Raw genomic sequence first — 22,732 nt, forward strand, 5'->3', positions numbered from 1 at the left:
ACAATAGGAATAGGGGTGGTTGTATTTACCGCTGTTGCGTTAACGATTGTTGACTCAATTTTGGGTGCTGTCGATGTCATTGGTGAGGGGTTCATTGGCTCTAGAGGAGATCGATCTTCTTCTAGCTCTATTCTTCGTTGATTCACGTGCCAGGTGAAGTAAGAGATGTGTGAGGGAACTCCATACGGCACCCAGCAGGTGCAGACTGCATCCGTACACGGTGTGAAGGGCGTATCCATGGATTGCTGTGTCAATAGTCAGTTTAATGAGTCGTATAATTAGGAACACTCCAAGAATTCCGGCTGTTGCTGATCCGAAGATTACAAATCCGCTCCAAATTCTTGAGGCAGTATTCGAGGCTATTTTCTGGAGTAATTCCTCGTCTAGCAGGCTGTATATAGAGACTTCTCCGGGTACGACAGCTTGTCCTGTCATTCCACGGGCTATGAAATTGAGAAGTGCTGGTTTCTCTGCGGGAAACATAATATGATCTCGTAACTTTTCTATATTCTTTTCAGTATATATTCCACTAATGGCTAATGGACCTGGGTGAGGTATTTCCAGCTCAATGAGGTCATCGGATGTAATCGTTGTGGAGGTAATTGTATAACTTGTGGATCAGGGGTGAGTTGGATCCATATATCATCTATGCGGTAGAGTGTTGGTAGTTCAAAGCTACATTCCTTTTGGGTGCCAAATTTGGTGAGTATCTTTGATTTTGGCGTTAGAAATAGCGAAGCGTTTCTTATTGTAACAGGGAGTTCAGCATAGCATTCTTTTGTTCTCCGGATTATAGCATCAACGGAGATAGATTTTATTATGTGAATTGCCTCTCCTGCAGTGACAGCCATGTATCCTGGTCCTTTCATTAACCGATAGGCGAATTCATCATGTTTTAAGGTGGCGAATGATAAGGTATTAGTTATTACGTCTTTTTCCAATTCGTATTTCTGCTGAATGACATTGTGGTAAAGAGACGTCATTTAATGTCGTATGTGTTTCTCTACATATACGAACTTTTCGAGTTCATATATGCAAAAATATCAAGATTATCAATTGGGATTGTTCCTCTTTCAGCGAAAACGTCTCCCTTTTTAGTTTCCAGGATAAAGAGTTTGGGATGCTCTGTACGAAGTGTATATCCACACAGTGGTTGTTCTCGTGTTCTTGTCAGAGCAAAGGTTATATCCCGTGTTGTCAAACTGTATACAATAGGTGATTTTCCTTCGCTGGTATCGTCCGTGGTTTTGGTAGCAGGTCCTTCATATAGGACATCGTATGATGGAAATTGCATGAAGAGGTAGGCATTGGTTCCCAATAGGTATATCCGTCCTCTGAATCAATGCAAAATCCTTCACTGAGTGTACAAATAGTTCCTGATTTTAACATTATTTTCCCAGTATTTAGTTTCACGGGGACATAGGCTGATTTCAAAGATATTCTGGCAACTGCTTGCACGACGACGTCGTCCCATGTTCCATAATGGTCGGACTACTGCGTGCCTTTGCATTTTCCATCGTTGCTTACGCTTCCAGCCATGGTGATACTGTAGAAAGCAGTTTAGTTGACTCGGATGTCGTCGATTAAAACTCTTGCTCCTAGCGAAAGAGTACCATCATGAAACATTCGTTTGCACTGTGAGTGTCCGGTTTCATGTAAATAGTCAGCACGTCCGTTATGCACGATAGAATGTGAATGTATATCATAATATAGTTCTTGAAATTTCAATCTTGCACTGCATTATATACGCATGATTATAATCAGATAGCTGAAGGAGTTGAATATAAGTATCCGTGGAGATTGATGTTTTAAGCGGGAGATTGCATTCTCCCACATCCAATAACGAAACTGATATAATATTTAAATGTTGACCTCCGCAATCAAAACCAAGAAGGGCGAGGGAGGTTTGCGCAGTAAATAATAATATTACTAAATGATACATCATTTCTGTAATTAAGCAGATACAATTTATTGTTTTTACATGTATATATGTAATATATTTTTTATTTTATTTCATTGAATTTCCATCTCATTTGTCGGTTCATACATCGTTAATATCTTTGCTTCCATATTATCGCAATCATATAGCAACTCTTCTACATTAATTTGGATCTAATCCTCTTTCTCTGAGTACGTAACATATTGTTAAATAATGCATGAAGCAAGTAGAACATTCTTTTATGGAAGTATAGGTAATTATATCATTTCCGCAAATATAACATCTTTCTTCTTCGAAAATACCACTATATATACCGTCGAATTGTACAAGTCCGTATGCTTGGAAATTTTGTTGAATTAATCTGAAGCAAATGACGCAAAATCGATTATCTTCGACTTTAATATACTGAGTGTTATAACAATGATAAGAGAAAATTCCAAGGCAATGTGTCAAAAGATAAGGCGGCTTATATCTATAAGGTTTAGGTCTACACATTTTTACGAATTACTATTATTACGTAGAAATATATATATATATATATATATTTATTCAAAAGTTATTACTATTATTATTATTATGGACCAGGCCAGGCTCAGGTCGTCAATGTCTCCAAGGAATGGATTTTTCTACTGAAAAGATGATACTTGTATATATATATTTCTTAATCTAAGCACTTATACATAACTCTATTGTCTATTGTTTTATATCTGTTCTTCCCTTATGTCTATATATATTTTGTATTATTTATTATTATATTTTTTTTCATATTTTCGTATTTTGTGTTAGGTGTTTATTGTATTTTCTCTTTTTCTCTTCCCTATATTAGTATTACTACCTTGTAATTATAGTATCTAAATGAATATTTTTATGTGTACATGTATATATTGTTATAGCCCCAGAAAAGGCTACAGATTTAATAAATATATATATATATATATATATATATATATACATATAATTATATTGATGCAGGAATGCATCGCGAGCGAAGCGATAATCGCGCGAGCCGCTGACGCAGCGAGCCACGCGCGCCCGAGACCGAGCGCGAACGCGAAACCGGAAAGCGCTCTCGGAAACGCACCGGAAAGGTGTTGCCGAATTGCTAAAAGTACAAGCGAGGAAATTCGACTTTGAACTTCCTCGCCTGCACTAAAACGCGAATTCAGCAACATAACTATATTTGGTCATGTTGCTAAGGGACCCCCTCCGAAAAACCATGCAGTTCGGAGGGAAGCTCAGCACCCGCCGCGATGAAGCGACGGGCAGTCGTTAATTAGAACCGAACGAGTAATAATCGCCACGAGCAGCTACTGACCAGATTCAACAGAGTCATACACGCATGACTAAGAGATATACGCGCACCTGAGATAAGTCGACGCGTATCAGACTACCTGTACGACGGTGTATACGAGAGATACCGCTCTCTCACTCTAACCGATAGCAAGCGCGAGTAGTATAACGTTCGCTGGGAGCAGTGACAAAATATCACACCATTGACTTTAATTAAACTGTCATATATTTTCGCGAGATATAAAAGGATTATACAAGTTGTGAAATTAGTAGAATAAAAAGATTACATTTAAAAGAAAAGCGTAATACAAAAAAAAGGGGAAACCGCCCGACGCATCCCCGACATTCCTAAAACGATCCCGACAAATCCCATGCCCCTTCGCGGAGGCACAACAATATGTTTTATATATGTATTATGTATATATGTTTCGCTTTCAGTCATCGACGACTGTTAATATTATAGGGTCTTCATAATCGCGGGTTGTGCGTAGTTGCTCTATTTCGGTAGTGAATTCAAAATATTGATTGATACAGGGATTACAATCAGCTATAGGTTGGATAGTTCCCATGTGATTTTCGCATGCATAACATTTATTTTTATAGAATTTTGTGCCATCTACGCATTGATGTCTCTTAGTTTCCTGGTAATAGGACTTCACAGATTCAGGAATTAATTTAGTATAACATGTGACGCATAAAGTGACATGTACGTCATTTGTCTTTTGATAGGAGTAGGTTTTGAAACAATGTACAGTATATAATTTTTGAAGAGCTTCTACGGAAGGATGTGAGGAAGATGATTGCGAGGAACTTGGTTGATTGTGCGATAAATAATGCATCTTGTTTTCGTAATTTGATTAGTAGTATCGAGCTCCGTCTACATGTAATATGAACGGATTAGGAAGAGTATTGATTCGTCTTTCGTCGCAATACAATAAGAATTCTAAGGACTTCAATAAATATTAGTTGCATTGATATACGAATTTGACTATGATGATATCTGTATTACAGCGTGCGCAGATTATTTCGCGGAATTGTTCGCCGGACATCAAATGATGTGACACTATTCACTCATATTGATCTCGATATCGTGGTTGGTAAATGTGATAACACTGAGTACAGTAAGCAAATCCTGACGCGATGTATCTATACCCAAAAGATATATAGCACCGCGCGGTTGAAAGTAATTGATATGAGTCGAAGCTAGACTGAATTGTTGTGTTGAATTGTAGCCCAGTAGTATGGTCTCATTCTATAAAGAGAGAGAGAATAGTGCAAAAAGGAGTCGTTAGCTATTTAATAGCTTATTCGAAGTATTCCATTTATACGAATTAATATATTATCTTCGATATCAATTTGTTCTTCTTCCTCTAAACGGGTCGCAAATGACAGATATGCATCATTACACAGAGAGCATTGTCTCAATGTTCTCAGCGTAACTAAAGGCGTTTTGCATATTTTGCATGTTATTGGTCGTACTCTTTTGTAATTGCAAGATAATGACAATGAAAGAATTTATGGAACCATCTGTAGTATTCAGACAGTAAGGAGGAGTAACAGACTGCGCAGATTAAGTATCCGCGTCTGATGTGGTTATATCCGGTGGCTTTAACGCACCAAGTAATGTGTAATCGTTGTTGTACTTGTGAGAAAGCGGGTGAAGTTTTGTATAAAGGATCTATTGTTGGTCGTTGGCGGGGGCCAACACATCTGGAACCAAAAAAAATCGTTCTTAACATTTCATCCTGGCTCGGTATGAGCTATTTTCAACTTATCTGCGTGAACAACTCTTGATGAGTTTTTAAATAAAATTTTGACGTTATTGTTAGGCAATATTTCAAGTACTTCGAATGTCCAATATATTGATCAGAAAATTTTCCTTTGACTGGTTCTTTCAATAGGAATACATGATCTCCTTGTTTAAATTATTGTACGTGAATATGTTTATCGTAGTAGTGCTTGCTTCTGTTTTTGGATTGAATTAAATTTGTTCGCGCTTCTTCTTGCGTGTCGCGCAATCGATTAAATAAATCTGTTAAATATTCAGTGTAGGTAGGGTCTTTATTTTCTTCCACTATAGTGTTAGATGAAGGTAATCGTGCTATTCTTCCAAAAATTAATTCAAAAAGGGAGAATTTAGTGCTTTCATGTATGGTATTGTATGAAAACATTGCTAGGGCAAGATGATCATCCCAATTTGAGTCTTTGTTAATTTGTGTTTTTAGATATTCTGTTAGGACGTGATGAGACCTTTCTATTGATCCGTTAGACTGAGGATGATATGCGGTAGTGTGATATTGTTTGATTCTAAACTTTTTCGCTAAGTTTCTCATTAAGGCTGTTAGGAAATTAGATCCTTGATCTGTTAAGATAGCTTGTGGGGCATCGTAAACACATATGAAATTTTTAGTAAAGGCGTCGGCAATTGTTAATGATGTGGCTTCTTTTAATGGTACTGCAACTGAATATTTTGTTAGTAAATCTTGCATAGTGAGAATGTAAACGTTTCCGTTATCAGATATGGGTAATGGACCTACTATGTCCATTGATATTTTATCGAAAATCGATCCGGGAGTGTCGATGATTATCATAGGTTGTTTAATTTTTACTTTGGTTAATTTTTTCAACTAACAGTGTCACGTCCAGAGCCTCCGCTTGACACCAGTCGCCGTCCGTTGACGCCATACGCCCTGTCGAGTAGAAATAGTAAGCGCTAAGCGTTCATCCTTTTTTTTTCTTTTATATATATATATATATATATATAGTATTAGTAAAATTAGACAAATGGGATAAATACCTTTTATTATGTTTCTGGCTAAAACGATTTTCCTTCCTTTCATCCTCATCACTGGTTCTCTCCTATCGCTTACATGAAAGTAAAAGGAAATAATTAATTAGTCCCTCCAACGAAAATACCTATTTTCCGGTCATCCGGTATATCATCTTCTGGACCGCATCCTCAGCAACCTGAAAAAGAAAGAAAATTAGATATTAGACCTGTCAAAATATCTTAATTTCATTATATTTATCCATCTGGTTCTGTCACTCTAGCCGCAATACCTGAAAAATAAGAAAGAAACATAATATTAAGTAAGCGTCATTAAAAATAGCATAAATTAAGTTAATAGCAATAATATAAGTCAATATTTACGTCACCTCATCATCATCACTCTTGCTAAACACATACATGTACGTACATATCACTCTAAACACACTCACCAAGAATTAACCACCCACCCGGTATAACAAAAATATAAAGAAAATCTAAAGAACAAGCTAAATTCACGCATAGAAAGAGATCATAACTGCAAATAAGCAGAAATGCAACTTCCGACATCTGTTCACGTTATTAAATCGACACCCGGTATATAAACCAACATTGTCATATTATTCAAACACTGGTATAAAATAGTGTTTAACAACCAACTGATTCATTTGGTTAAATTCTATAAACTTCATACGATAAATCTCGATCGGTACTTTTGAGACACCCTATATATGAACTTTCGTTAATTAATAAATCTGAGCAAGCTAAGTAACTCGTATGTGCAATTGCAACCTCCTATGCACAGCCTAAGTCACTTTTTCCAATATATCAAGGTCGCGACATCGAAAACCACCCAATTTTTAATTGCTTAAAAATCATACAAAAAAACCGCTCAGTGACCTTAAATAACTATTTCCTGGCGTCTTGACTCATAAAGAACCAAAAAATAGCAATTTATGGGGCTACAGCCCCGCAATTAAAAAATAAGCATACGTTGTTATAGACCCATCTTACCCTAGAAATATGTCATATTTTCAGCCTTAATAATTCATTTATTTTAATCTGCACCTCAAAGATATAATTATGCCTTTACTACCAGATGCAGTTCTAGATTCTAAAACTGAATTAATACCGCAATAGCGTACATATACCATAGTTGCGTCACTCGATAAGAATATTTAGCCAATTTTATTCGTACTCTACCGCAGCGCAGCATTTTTATTAAATTTCAAGTTTAACAATAACAAAGAGGACAATCAAACCCACCATTTTTATAATAGTTTCCTATCATAAACTCAACCTAATTCTCTAATAAAATCATAGCCAACCATTATTTATAATTATTTCTCATATCAACCAGCACATATACACACACACATATATATATATATATATATATATATATATATATATATATATATATATATATATATATTGTATATGCTGCAGTAGAAATCATAATGCAATCATAAATACTTTAAAGGCAAGTTATAATGACCCGATGAGAACTCCTTGAGGCTCAGACAGCATTTGTGTGATTAATTAAAAACAATAATTAAAAAGGACCACTCATGATATACATTACAGAGAAAATAATATAAAGATCTCATATAGCATTTATAAACGAATAAAGTTCTGGAAGATAATGAAAGGAGAGATAATAAATGTCAATCACACATGAATATATACGATCAGTTAATTAACTTCTAGTTATACAAGGTGTCTGAAATAACTTGACTACGATAATATTCTTAAAACCCCTTTATTATTTTATTGGATATGAATAATATTTACAATACACATATGCATAATTAACAAATGATCATATCTATATACACGGTGGTACGATTACACACACATCACACATTACATAAATAAAGTATAGACGCATAACGAACATAGGAAATAGTTACATACATACACACTCCATAATAAGCATATTATATAAATATATAACAATAGTTACCTTGTATACCTGGTGATACAATAATACGCACGTTATAAACTTATCATCTACACAATGTTTAATCAGTATCTGACTATTACAGACATATTATCCACCCAGAAACACATTAATACACGCATCTTATAAATAGTTTATATATCCGGTGACGCATTAGTATGCATAATCGACATATCATCAATAAACCTACTATAAATTTATTACAAGCATACTTAAATAGCAACATACACATAATAGACATATCATATACATGGTGACACAATAATGCGCGCTTCTTATAGCTAATTCGTACACATTCTATACACATTATTTAAATTATACACTCAGGCTTTTACAATATAAACTTATTACAAACTCATGCGTCTATACACACCGACACACTCCTCATCTACTCATTGTAAATATGCCCTTATACGATTATTACTTATATATATATATATATATATATATATAAATTTTTATTACCAGCGTATACTAATATACATATATACATATAGTTGATAGCGAGTTTAATATGGTTAAACTAATCTAAGCATTATAATTTACAAGTTTTGTAAGGAGTTAACCGCCAGTTACCACTTACCGACAGCACAGATTGCGCGCGCACGTAAGTATAGGAGGGGGAAGGATCAAGAACCTTCTACGTGAGAGTCGATCTTGACAGCGCGAGCGAGCGACGGCACTCTCCCTCGAGAAGAGATCAACGCTAGACGTGATTTTCGGGAGTCACTTAGAATACGGAGTAGTTATCAGGGAAAGAGTTCAGTATCGAGTTTTTTCTTTTGTAATCCATTATACTTTATTGTCAAATAAATCCATTCTTTTAATACATAAATCGCGAGTTCGATAATAATCGATCCAAACAACCAATCTCTTTCAACTATCAGAAATGGGATCAAAGACGCGCGTGTATCGTTCGCGTTTGACCTTTGGCGGGTCGAAAAATAAAAAATCGATTTGAATCTAACGGCCAAAATCTTCAAAGAAAAGGAAAAATGGATCAACATAGACAACGTCTACATACATTAACGCTTGAGCAACTAAAACAGGAAACGTTGCAATATCAGCTACCTGTCTTTAGTAATAAAAGAAAGCTCATAGACTCTATACTGGCGCATGTGCAGAGCTTTGGTCCAATAGGCGACTTGTTGGAGATGGATCAACCGATAGGAGTAGGAGCGAGCGGAATGGAACAGACGCGAGCACCGGTAGAGCATTCTGAGGGAGATGAGGACGAGCAACCGGTGACGGCCTAGAGATTGAAGGAAGTTCTCACCACAGTGACGGCGGACATTAGCCGACAGCAGTTGGCGATGCAGCAACAGCAGCAGGAGTTCCTCCAGCGCCAGCAGCAGGAGTTCCTTCGGGAACAACAACGAGAAATGGTGAGACAGCAGCAATAGTTCCTCCAACAGCAACAACAGCAGTTTGAGCAGCTAATACAGCTGTTCAGACCGGGGTTGGAGCGGAGCCAGGGATCCCAGAGCATCAACCTAGACAGGGTTCGTCGTCCGGGTCATCTCCGACACAAGGGCGCTCCGAGAGTCAATATCCTGGAAGCAGCATTCAATGGATAGCGCTGCAGATTCCAGAGTTCGGGAATACGAAGGAGGAAAACGTGCTCACATGGGTCCGCCGAGTAGAAAAGGTATCACTTATTCATGGGGCATCAGATAGCATCACGTTGTTAGCGGCTTTGAGTCGACTCGTAAATCCGGCGAAGAAATGGTACGAGGTGCAGACCGGAGAGGCCATGGAATCTTGGATAGGCCTTCGCCAGGCGCTGACGCGGATGTTTGAGCGCCAGGTACCCTTCTACAAGATGATGCAGAAGATTGAGGCCAGGAAGTGGAACCAGGCCAAGGAAACCTTCGACCAATACGTCGTGGATAAAGTATCCCTCACTCAACGCCTGAATCTATCAGTTAAAGATACCATTAATTTAATAATAGGCGGTATAATTCAGAGCTCCCTACGAGCTGTAGCATTATCGATAAATACGGAGACGTTAGAGGAGTTTTTGGATAAGATGAGAAAAATAACGGAAGGAATTTCAGATCTAGATTGGAAGCAGCCTCCAAGCAGGCGTCCAAAGAAAAGGAAGCGGAGACCTGCAGGAACTGTGGGAAAAAGAGCCATTCCCACAAGGCTTGCAGAGGAGAGCTGATCTGCTTTTATTGTAAAAAGCGAGGCCACAGAAAATTTGACTGCCCCAGCCTGAAGAAGGGGGTTAAGGCAGCAGCATCAGGACCATTAACGGCGGTTCGCACGGCGGCGGCGATATCAGTAGAGGCATCGTCGGAGACGGCGGCGAACTCGTCAATGGAGACATCAGTAGCGGCGATCCAGGAAGTAAGACGTACGCTAGAAATAGCCACCTCGTTCGTTAGAGTTAGTAAATTAAATGACGAGAATAGTAATCTTATGGCGCTAATTGATATGGGAAGTCCGGTTTCATTTATAAGACTCGATATATATAAAAAAAATCGCTTCAAATCAAAAGTTAATGCCGGCCGAGAAACGGCTTAAAAATTTAAGTAAACAAGCGTTAAAAATAGCCGGGACAATAGAATTAAGATTAGCGATAGAGGACATAAAAGATTTGAGTTTTTTAGTTAAATTTTATATCTTGGAAGAAAATATTTTCGAAAATGATCTCATTTTGGGTCGTGACATTTTCAACAAAGAAAAGCTTATTTTGATATATAATCCTATTGTTCAAAAGGAAAAGATTAACTTGTTTACAACATTGCCTTATTGTATTGAAGATGTTTCGGTAAACAATATAGAACAAACAATAGAAGCTATTGAAATAGATTTCGATAACAAAGTAAAAGAGCGCTTAAAAGAGGTCATTTTAGAAAACAATAATATAAAAATATTACCTGTAGATGACAATTATACAGTAGAGGTGCGATTGCGTGACCCTTCGATATACGCATATACTCCGAGGCGTTTTGCATGCCGAGCGCATAGAAATGCGAAAGATCGTCGATGATCTTCTGCAGCGCGGGATTATACAGCCTAGTATTTCTCCTTATTGCGCGAGAGTAGTTCCTGTGAAAAAAAAAATGAGCAAATTAGATTATGCGTAGATTTGAGACCGCTGAATAGTAGGATAGAAAAACAAAAGTATCCGTTCCCAATTATTGAAGATTGTTTGTTACAATTGAATAATAGTAAAGTATATACATTATTAGATTTAAAGGATAGCTTTCATCAAATCAAAGTCCATAAAGATCACACAAAATATTTTCGTTCGCTACACCTGACGGACAATATGAATATAATTACTTGCCATTCGGATATTCGGAAGCTCCGGCAGAATTCCAAAAAAGGCTTCGCCAAATTTTAAATCCGTTGATTTGTGAAAATAAAATAATTGTGTATATGGATAACGTCCTAATAGCCACTGAAAATGTCAAAGAAAATTTAGAAACACTTAAAGAAGTTATGATGACATTAAAAAGATATAAATTTAAATTAAATTATAACAAGTGTAGGTTCTTAAAGAAAAGCGTCGAGTTTTTAGGGTATATAATCTCAGGGGATGGAATAACATTAAGCCCGCGGCATACAAAGGCGATAAATGAATTTAAGCAACCAACAAATGTTACAGAAGTGCCAAGGTTCTTAGGTTTGACTAATTATTTTAGGAAATTCATCAAAGATTACGCATTAATTGCTCGCCCGTTACATGATTTGTTAAAGAAATCGATAGAGTTTGATTTTAATGAGATTTGTGTAAAGTCTTTTGAGAATTTGAAAAAGGAACTAGTCTCACCGCCAATATTGTAAAAAAAAAAAAAAGTTGTACAATCCATCTGCAGATACTGAGTTGCATATCGACGCGTGTAGTATGGGTCTTGGGGCAATCTTGCTCCAGAAACAGAAGGATAACGTTTGGGCACCGGTAGCGTATTTCAGTCAGGCGACGAATCAGGCTGAAAAAATTACCATTCGTTTGAGCTAGAAATGCTGGCTATAGTGCGAGCAGTGGAGCGTTTCCACTTGTATTTATACGGCATAACATTTAAGATAATAACCGACTGCCATGCGTTAGTTCATGCGATTAACTGAGCGAATATAAATCCGAAAATAGCTAGGTGGACACTCACTCTGCAAAATTATCATTTTAGCGTCGTGCATAGACCAGGGAAGCGGATGACTCACGTGGACACGCTCAGCCGTGGCGTCGCGTACGTCAACGCCCTTCCTCTGGAAAGGGAGCTGGAGTATCGGCAACTCGCAGATTCTAAACTACAAGAGATAAGCAAAGAATTAGAATATCTAGATAGCGATAAGTTTGCATTGGTAGATGGAATGGTTTATAAGAAGGATGGTAATATGTTAAGGTTTGCAGTACCTGAGTCAATGGTGACGGGTATTTTGAGAGCTCACCACGACGAAATGGGGCATTGCGGGTCTGTAAAAACAATAAAGGGAATTAGACAAAATTATTGGTTTCCACATCTGAGGAGAAAAGTACACAAATATATAGAGAATTGCTTTTCATGTATAATGGCAAATAATTCAAGTAATAAATTAGAAGGGGAAACAAATCTTTTTCCGTTACCAAATTCACCCATGGAAATACTACATGTGGATCACTTTGGTCCGTTGCAAGAAACCGCGGATAATTTTAAACATATATTTGTGGTAGTAGACGCGTTTACACGTTTTACATGGCTCTATCCAACAAAGTCGACGGGAAGTAGGGAGACAATAGAAAACCATTATCATAATAAATAGTTTAAACAATTTCTTAAAAAATTGTCTTTACATGCGTCATATACATATGATACTTACGTAATTTTTTCACAGAAACGATGGTGCTCTCATTTTTTACTTAAACTTTAACTTTTTGAGAAATTTTTGAAACAATTTGTTCATAAACAATTTAATTTGATAATTTTGTCATTTTGGCGTATCGTACATGATTCTTACATAAAAATTCATCGGATTGTATGAAAAAAAATATTTTTTTCGTCACAATTCGATGGATTTTTATGTATTACAATTTCGATAGCGCTATTATTTTAATCCGAAATTAATCAGTACGTAAGTATTTCGTTATTAATCATCGTCAATTCTTCAAATCATTTTTTTATTTTCTAGTTATTTAGAAGAATTTTTCTTTTAGAATGAGAAATGTGAGAGGCAATAAGTTTGAAATAATAAAATAATAGGGATAATAAGCTTAAAATGAAAAATAAAATAAAATTGTTTTAAAAATTTCTCAAAAAATTGAAGTTTAAGTAAAAACTGAGAGCACCATCGTTTCTGTGAAAAAATTACGTAAGTATCATATGTATATGATGCATGTAAAGACAATTTTTTAAGAAAGTATTTAATTTATTTACTATAATGTTTTTTTTGCCAATAATCTTTCTAAATACCCATAGCGAACATCCTGTAGTTATTCGCATCACTGCTTGATTAGCCGTGAGATTTTATGGATTAAATAATTGAATAAATGTATAAATAAATAATACATAATTAAATAAACAAAATAATAAGAAATAATAAATAACAATAAAAAGCAATCAGAAAGAGTAACCCCAAAAACACACGTTTTTTCGTCTATTTTTTGGCCCTCGAATTTCAAATCAAACTATATGCCAAACAGTTCTATATGATGAGACATTAATCTCAGAAAAAACTTAAGTTGAGCATAGGGGTAGTTTTAGAAATACGGGGGGTCAAAGTGACCAAATTCTCAATATTTCCAATATTGTCCAAGCACTGTAGTGTTATAGCCCCAGAAAAGGCTACAGATTTAATGAATATATATATATATATATATATATATATATATATATACATATAATTATATTGATGCAGGAATGCATCGCGAGCGAAGCGATAATCGCGCGAGCCGCTGACGCAGCGAGCCACGCGCGCCCGAGACCGAGCGCGAACACGAAACCGGAAAGGTGTCGCCGAATTGCTAAAAGTACAAGCGAGGAAATTCGACTTTGAACTTCCTCGCCTGCACTAAAACGCGAATTCAGCAACATAACCATATTTGGTCATGTTGCTAAGGGACCCCCTCCGAAAAACCATGCAGTTCGGAGGGAAGCTCAGCACCCGCCGCGATGAAGCGACGGGCAGTCGTTGATTAGATCCTAACGAGGAATAATCGTCACGGACAGTTATTAAATAGAACGAGATACACGAATAACTAAGAGATATACGCGCGCCTGAGATAAGCCGACGCGTATCAGACTACCTGTACGATAGAGTATACGAGAGATACCGCTCTCTCCCTTTAACCGATAATACACACGAGTGTAAATACGTACGCTGGGAGTAGTGACAAAATACCAAACCATTGATTTCTTTTAAACTGTTATTTATTATAATAAAACGAAGAAAGTAAGCAATTAAAAATAATATTAAAATAAAAAGAGGCCACTGGCCGCCGTATCCCCGGCCTTCCCTGTACGAATCCTGAAAAATCCTGTGCCCCCCTCCTGGAGGCACAACAGTAGATACAAAAAGAAAGTCAATACTTCTTTGATAACAGTGGGGATTTGACTAGAATTAGTCAAAATAGTTTTCTGACTCCTCCATCCCTGTTGCTTAATATTTTAAGAGTTGCTTAATATTTAAAACTATTCCCAAAACAGTTTTTACTGAATTTCTCGAAAACGAATACAGATATGAAAAAAATGTTTTAAATACTAGATGTTTGTTATAAAATTCTGCACAGAAAAGGTCTGTTTTATTTTTTGGATTAATTATTAAAGGATTATTAAAGGAAATCTTACTATCGTAATTATTCCTATACTATCGTAGTATGCGCTTATTATTATAAATTTCTCGATCTCTCCCCAATTTTCTGGTACAATGTTGAACGGAAAGTGCGTTCCTTGCGGTATCTGTGCCGCGATTTCCTTAAGGTTATTTATTATGGTTTTGATCGGTAGTAATCTTATGTTTAATATTCCGCTTTTCGCGCTATTTAAATGTGTTACGATGTCGGTAATATCCGTAATTAATCTTCTGATGATCGCGTTCAAAACGATAAAATATTCGTCCATCTCTTCTCTGTGTCCGAATCCTGTCGTCATCTGTAACCAGCTTTGTCGCATTTTCTCTGTCACATTCAAAAATTTGTCTTCATTTTCTTGTATTATTTTTTCTGATTCTTCTACGTGTGCAATGGTTGCGTTTAACACTTTAATTTGATTCTTCAGAGCATACTGTAGCGTTTGTTGATTTCCTTCTAGCATTTTCAATTGTTCGTTGATTATTTTTTCGTCGTCGGCGTCCATCGTGCCGAATAGCGTTTTGGCTATGGTTCTTAGTCCATCTACTAGTCCTCTCCTTGTTTTCTTTGCTAACTGATAGGTCGTTCTTAAACGTGTTAATAAAGTTACTGATTTTTCGTATTCTTGTTCTGTCAGTTGCAGCAAAAGGCTGCAAGTTCCTTTCATTTTTTCTTCTAGAGGTTTGTCGCATAATAGCATAACGCTCTCGTTTGCGCCATGTATCCTGCTAACTGCTCTTGTCGGTGATCTATTGCGGAGATGTCCGTTTTGATTACCATTTTCCATGTGGATTCTACTGGATTGATTTTTCCTATCTTCTCGAAATATATACCTGGTTCCTGTGAGAATCTTTCTATCTTCCAGGCTTCGTCGGCGTTAGTTTTTTCTATCTTGCCTGTGCTCCAGGTAATTAGACTCCTGTAATATAAATGGTATCATATTATATCACTGCGCTTTCTTAGAATGTTTCGTGCATTCTTTATTCGCGTTGCGCTTTTGCATATGTGGCTGCTTTCGCTGTTCTTTCTTTGCTCTTAGTTAGTCTTCAGTCGCGATCCTGTGCGGTTCTTTTCGCTTTGTGTTGGGTTTTTTATTGTCGAGAAAGTTTCATGGCTCCCAACGCAGGTGACATTCATTTTTCGAGTGACCAGCAGATTGTGACACCGGTGAGTTGGTTTCTCGCGAAGAGCCCGCGGAAAACCATTTTTCCCGTACTTTCGTGCCTCGAGTGGTGCCTCGAGTGTCTGAGGTGATTTTTGAACCTATTCCGGACGCGCCGTTTACCTCGGTGCCACCTCACCAGTTTTAGTGGACAGGGCGCGGTCGCCACTTTTGGGACCGGAGTGTCTTTCGGTTTTACGGAAGTCTCTATCGTCTCGTTCGCGGCCGTGGCCACGGTCGTGGCGCTCCCTTTTAAGGTAAGGTTTATTTTATTTACATTTATTTTTCTTCTCTTCTTTATCGCTTTTCTCTGCGCGCGTCGCCGTCTACTATTCTAATTTTCGATGAATGCTTTTAATCAGTTTACGCGTATCGTCCTTCTTCCCATTTTTATCGTATAGTTTACGTCTGAATTCTTCTCAGTAATTAGATAGAGTTCGAGCCACAGGGAATCCAACTTCTTCGATCGTCCTCTACGAACTGTTTCGTCATGTAGCAGGACTTTTTCTCCTACTTTGAATGTAGTTTCGCGTGTCTTCTTATCGTAATTTTCCTTCGCTTTTATTTTTTCGTTGCGTAGCTGCTCCCTTGCGATTTGTTGCGTTGCGTGTAATTTTTCTCGCAGTTCGCTTGCGTAGTCTTCGTATGTGTATATAGGTTTTGGCGGTTGCGATAGAGTTGTCGGTAGGGTTGCTCTGTGTCCGTAAATTAGTTCGAACGGTGTGAATCCTGTCGCTGTGTGCGGAGTAGTATTATACGTGAACATTGCGTATGGGATCCATTCGTCCCAGTCGATTTGATCTGCGTTGATATAGTGTCGTAAATACTCGGCTAGGGTACGATGTGATCTTTCTAGCGCTCCGTTGCTCTCCGGATGATACGCTGTTGTTTGTATCTTTTCGATTTTTAACAATTTGCAAGTATTTTTAAACATCTCGCTTAGGAAATTTATTTCTTGTTCGGTTAGTATTTTTTCTGGAATACCGTGCTCGAATATTATTTTCGTTGTAAATTCTCTTGCGATTGTTGCGGCTTCTTGGTTCGCTATTGGTATCGCTTTACTAAATTTCGTTATCTTGGAAGGTTAAGATATATTTGTTTCCAGTAATTGTAGTTGTCCGTAGTTGTAATGGTCCGACTATATCTAGTGCACATTTTCCGAATGGCTTATCGGCAGTGTCCGTGATTATTAACGGTGCCTTATTTTTTCTTGACAGTTTATTTCATTGGCATAGTTCGCATTTTGCTATATAATTTTCGACGTCTTTTGTTATTCCCTTCCAATTATGCATTAGTCGAATTATTCGATTTATCGTTCGTTCGATTCCTTGATGTCCTCCTAGGAGGGCGTCATGGTATTCGTATAATATCTTTTGTTTCTCATCTTCCGTACATTCTTGCATTGTTCTCGCGTCGCGTGCCTCTTCCTCTTTAATCGCATTGATATCCGCTACGTGTCGGCTCAGTGCGTCAGCGTTTCTGTTCGCTGTTCCGGTTTTATGTATTATTACATAATCGTATTCTTCTAATTTAAGCCTCCATCGGGTCAATCGGGATCCGGGGTCAGTGACATTAAATAACCACACTAACGATTTGTGATCCGTCACGACCGTAAATTTGGTTCCATATAAGTATGGTCGAAAATGTTTGACGGCCCATACTATAGCGAGTAACTCTTTCTCTGTCGTACTATAATTCTGTTCTGCCTTTGTTAGTACTCGACTCGCGTACGCTACGGGTCTTGTCCTATCTGTCCTTGCGATAATATGGCTCCGATTGCATAGTCGGATGCATCTGTCGTCACTATAAATTCTTTTGTAAAATCTGGGTACTTGAGTACCGGTGCTGTCGTTAGTTTTTCTTTTAATATTTCAAAGGCGTTCTGCTGCGCTTGCGTCCGCTCGAACTTGTTTTCGTTCTTGGTTAATTTTGTAAGTGGTTTCGCTATTTTGGAAAAATTTTCAATAAATTTCCGATAATATCCGGCCAATCCTATAAATGCTTGTACATCCTTGACTTTTTTTGGCGTCGGAAAATTTTTTACAGCTTTTAATTTGGTTGGGTCGGGTGATATTCCGTTTTCCGTAATTATGTGTCCGAGATATGTCACTTCCTTTCTTAGAAATTCACATTTGTCGGGCTGTAATTTTAATCAATTTTCCCGTAATTTTTTTAATACTTCGATTAATCTTTTATTGTGTTCCTTTAGACTAGCTCCAAAAATTACAATATCATCTAAATAAACTAGACATTTTATTCCTTGCAATCCGCTTAACACGGCGTTCATTAATCGCTGGAATGTGATGGGTGCGTTTTTTAATCCAAATGGCATTCTGTTAAATTCGTAGTGTCCGTACGGCGTGGAAAACGCTGTTTTACTTTTGTCATTTTCTTCCATCTCGATCTGGTGATATCCTGATGCCAAGTCGAGGGTAGTAAAATATTTTGCGTTCCCTAATTGATCTAATATGTCCGTAATATTCAGTAGAGGGAATGAGTCGCCTATTGTTAGGTCGTTCAATTTTCGAAAATCTACCACCACTTTAAATTTTTGTTTTCCGGATGCATCTAACTTTTTCGGAACGACTAGTAAGGGAGCGTTCCATTGACTCACGCTTGCCCTAATTATTCCATTATCTCTCGCATTTGTCGATTGACTTCCGTCTTATGTTTTTCGGGCAGTCGATATGGTCGTACGTTAACCGGTGCACTATCTGTTTGTGTTGCAATTTAATGTGTCACCGCGTTCGTACATGTGAGTAACTCTCCGTCGGTGTGGAACACGTCGCTGTATTCCTCGCAGATATCTCTTATCGTTTTTTCCTCCTCCTCATTTAGGTGTCCGGTGCGGAGCTCTTTTAATATTTTCTCGGTGTGTCGTAGGCTTTTCTCCTCCGTTGTCGAATGTGCGAGATTTATCTCCGTTGCGTCTTCGGCTTCAATTTTCTCAATTGTTATCTGTGGCATTGTAATTTCGACTTCGTTTTCGTTTGTATTCATTACGCTCGCAGGGCATAAAAATTTTTCGGGTTTGACTAGGCAGTTTCCTATAAATACGCCTGGTATTATTTCCTCTGCTCGGGTTACTCCCATCATGTTGATTGTCGTTGCCACTTGTACTATCGTCTCGTTTCGAGGCTGTAACATGATCTTTTGATAAGGGTATAGTCTCAGTATATTTCGTCCGATTCTTAGCTGTTTCGTTGAGTAGTTGCATATCGCTTCTTGTTTTTTTAAGAAAATCTATTCCTATTATTCCCTCGTACTCAATCGGAAAGTCGTCTTTTACGACATAAAATCTATGTTTTATTTTTTCATCTCGCAACTTTATCGTCACATTTATCCGTCCGATAGTATATACCTGGTGTCCCGTCACGCCCGTGAGGGTTATTTTGTCTTCGGTTATCATCGTTTCTCTTTTTAGATTTCTCACCTTGATAAGAGAAATGGCTGCTCCCCTATCGCATAATAAATTAATTTTTTCTCCTTTTACCTCTTGCATGGGTAATGCAACTAAGTCTAGGCCTGTGTGTGAGTGAGGCGTTCGTTCTACGTGTGATACGTGATACTCGGCGGCAGGTCGACGTTGCTTCTTATCTTCTTTCTCCTCCTCGTCTCTACTTCGAGCGGAATCAGATCTCTTTTTTCTTCTTTCATCGTTATACCGATTTTTAATTTCCCGTGGCAGTTGATTTCGTTTCGTACAATTAAACTGGTCCTTATACGGTCATCCGTGTAATATCCAGCATTCCTCTTGCTTATGTCCGGTCCTTTTACAGTGGTTGCAATATTTATCAACGGTATTTACGCGCGAGGGTCGCTCTGGTTTTGGTAATAAAAATCGCATCGCGTATCGACTCGTCTGGCATTCTCGTCCGTAATACCCCATTTTTCCGCATTTCTGGCATTGTGCAGTTCTTTTATTATCATGATTATACGCGGGCGTTGCAGCGTTCTTTGGTAGTGCGCCGGCATATGCCTTGACCTTCTCTTCCGCGCTCGCGGCTGATATTGCTTCTTGCAGTGTCATGTATCCTTGAGAACGTACCACGGTTTTAATGTCGTCGTGTAATCCGATTTGAAAATTCTCTAAGGCTTGCTGCTGTATTATTTTAAAGATTATTCGCTTGTACTCCGTCGCATAATTTTGTCCGTCTAGCATCGACTCGTATAGTTTTATTGCTAGTTTGTCTGTTCGAAGTCCGTATGCTCTCGCGCTTTCGCCGGTTTTCTATTTTAGCGTATTGAACTCTATTTGCAAATGTATCGTGCTCTTTCTACTAGCATAGCACGCTTCTAATTCTTGCTTTAATTGCACAAAATTTCGGATCTTTCGCGTCTGAAAATCTAGCATCGCTCTGCCTTTTAATTTGGTACATAGTACGGCACCTAACAGAGAGACTTCGTCTAATGAGTCAATATTTTCGACCGCGTAGGTTGTCGCGCTTAAAAATTCTTGTAATTTATTTGGCGATCTATCGAATTCCGATATTAGGCTTCGTGCCTCTTTCAAGGGTAAACTTCCGCGTCCTCGACGGTATCGTACATCGTCGGGCGAGTAGTCTTCTTCAACTTCCCGTCTGTGATTTGCTGGCGTTAGGCTTCTGTTATTTCGCGTTTCCTGTCTTTCGCGAATATAATCTATTTCAAGGTGCAAGTCCCGAATTTCCTGCATCAGCATTTGTATCATCTCTCTACTATTATCGTTTTGTTATAGCCCCAGAAAAGGCTACAGATTTAATAAATATATATATATATATATACATATAATCATATAGATGCAGGAATGCATCGCGAGCGAAGCGATAATCGCGCGAGCCGCTGACGCAGCGAGCCACGCGCGCCCGAGACCGAGCGCGAACGCGAAACCGGAAAGCGCTCTCAGAAACGCACCGGAAAGGTGTCGCCGAATTGCTAAAAGTACAAGCGAGGAAATTCGACTCTGAACTTCCTCGCCTGCACTAAAACGCGAATTCAGCAACATAACCATATTTGGTCATGTTGCTAAGGGACCCCCTCCGAAAAACCATGCAGTTCGGAGGGAAGCTCAGCACCCGCCGCGATGAAGCGACGGGCAGTCGCTAATTAGAACCGAACGAGTAATAATCGCCACGAGCAGCTACTGACCAGATTCAACAAAGTCATACTCGCAAGACTGAGAGATATACGCGCACCTGAGATAAGCCGACGCGTATCAGACTACCGGTACGACGGTGTATACGAGAGATACCGCTCTCTCACTCTAACCGATAGCAAGCGCGAGTAGTATAACGTTCGCTGGGAGCAGTGACAAAATATCACACCATTGACTTCAATTAAACTATCTTATATTTTTGCGAGATATCAAAGAACTATACATGTTGTGAAAGTAGAAGAATAAAAGGAATTACAATTAAAAGAAAAGCAGAATACAATAAAAAAAAGGGGGAAAACGCCCGACGCATCCCCGACATTCCCAAAACGATCCCGACACATCCCGTGCCCCTTCGTGGAGGCACAACAATTCTGGTGGCAGCGGTGGGATCCAGGGAACACCCCCGGTGGATGTCAAGGAGTTGGCACCCCGACCGTCGTGCAAGACCTGCAATAAAATAAAAAGTGCTTAAACAGGCAGGCACGTCAGAAAGTTAGCAAACACTGACGGACACCAAGAAGCCAAGAAAAAACTACATACAGAGCAGACGATTACGGACTACGAGATAAACAGAGCATTGCAGGATTGGAGCAAGGACGCGAGCCGCCAAGCCGCCCGACCTACGACAACTCCATCGACGACGCATCGCCGCCGGAATGCGACCGCCAGCCTTATCAGCCGCCGAGCGAAGGACGCAACGTCAGCGAGAACCGAGACAGCGAGCGAATATGCGAGCGATACTACTACTGTAAGTCCGAACCAAATTAATTTTAATTAAATTTGCGTGAATGTCGGAAGGAAGAAACGTACCGAAACCGATAGCAAATAAGTCGTGGTTGCTTAGCGAACGAGCAAATCGAGCTATAAAATATTGCGAATTAAATCCCGCGAGTGTAGCCGTAGAAGCGCTCCGAGACATACGCGATAGTGTCCGACGGAACCTCGAAACTCGATACTCGAGTGATAGTGACACAGAGCTACCGAGCAATGTTATAACAGAACGCGAATTTCCATTTACGAGTTTCGACGCGAGTCTTGTTGAAAATAATCCGACTGACCCCACTGACGATTTACACGACTCAACCAGACGAACGAGACCGTACCTTAGTCGAACTCCAAGTCAGGTATCACTCCGGCGAGAATTTTCATTGACATCTTACGAGAGCGAGATTTTTGATCCCGAAGAAATCTACATACGAACGCGCGAGATGGCAGAAGCTCAAAATCCCCGCGCGTCTACGTCCGCAAACGTGTCCAATGACGCGGTAAACGACGAGATCGCACGATTGCGACGAACAATTAATCAACCGGTACAACCGCGAGAAGAATCGGCAAACGACTCTACGTCCGCCATGTTAAGAGAAATGCGCTATGCAATACAATACAGTTGTTACTTTTTACCTCGTATGGTTAGGTTAGGTTTCCGTATGGTGAAACAACTTGCCCCTTGACAGGGGTAAAAAGTTACACTGACAAATTTTACAAATTCATTAATTTTTAATAGTTGTAGCAAGCCTATTCTCGAAGTATCTTTTGCATTTTAATGCTAAAGAATCATTATATCCAATACTACTATACTGATATGAAACAACTGAACTAGTAAAATAGAGGATAACATTTTCCTAAAAATATCACAACCAACCCCAGTCTCCCCTATTACGACAAATTTCGACAACTAAACGATACTTAACGCGACAATACA

At 38.6% G+C, this 22,732-nt stretch overlaps 1 protein-coding gene and 1 pseudogene across 1 annotated transcript; one reads left to right on the forward strand and one right to left on the reverse strand.

The window, feature by feature from the left end:
* Positions 1-9,272: 9,272 nt before the first annotated feature.
* On the forward strand, positions 9,273-14,597 carry LOC140670681 (uncharacterized). The gene is made up of 2 exons (XM_072901398.1): positions 9,273-9,344; positions 9,392-14,597. Exons 1-2 carry the CDS (start codon positions 9,273-9,275, stop codon positions 10,124-10,126), a joined length of 807 nt encoding a protein of 268 aa, XP_072757499.1. The 3' UTR covers positions 10,127-14,597.
* Positions 14,598-19,434: 4,837 nt separating this feature from the next.
* LOC140670682 (uncharacterized) lies at positions 19,435-20,598 on the reverse strand (annotated as a pseudogene).
* Positions 20,599-22,732: the final 2,134 nt, after the last annotated feature.

Source organism: Anoplolepis gracilipes, chromosome 10 (genome assembly GCF_047496725.1).
Source record: "Anoplolepis gracilipes chromosome 10, ASM4749672v1, whole genome shotgun sequence".
Classification (NCBI taxonomy): domain Eukaryota; kingdom Metazoa; phylum Arthropoda; class Insecta; order Hymenoptera; family Formicidae; genus Anoplolepis; species Anoplolepis gracilipes.

What these genes read in the sequence shown, in the direction of transcription:
- LOC140670681 (XM_072901398.1), top strand. Translation starts at nt 9,273, where the DNA reads ATGCAGCAACAGCAGCAGGAGTTCCTCCAGCGCCAGCAGCAGGAGTTC. An exon ending in GGGAACAACAACGAGAAATG is followed by an intron (nt 9,345 to 9,391) that starts GTGAGACAGCAG and finishes ACAGCAGTTTGA; the next exon opens with GCAGCTAATACAGCTGTTCA.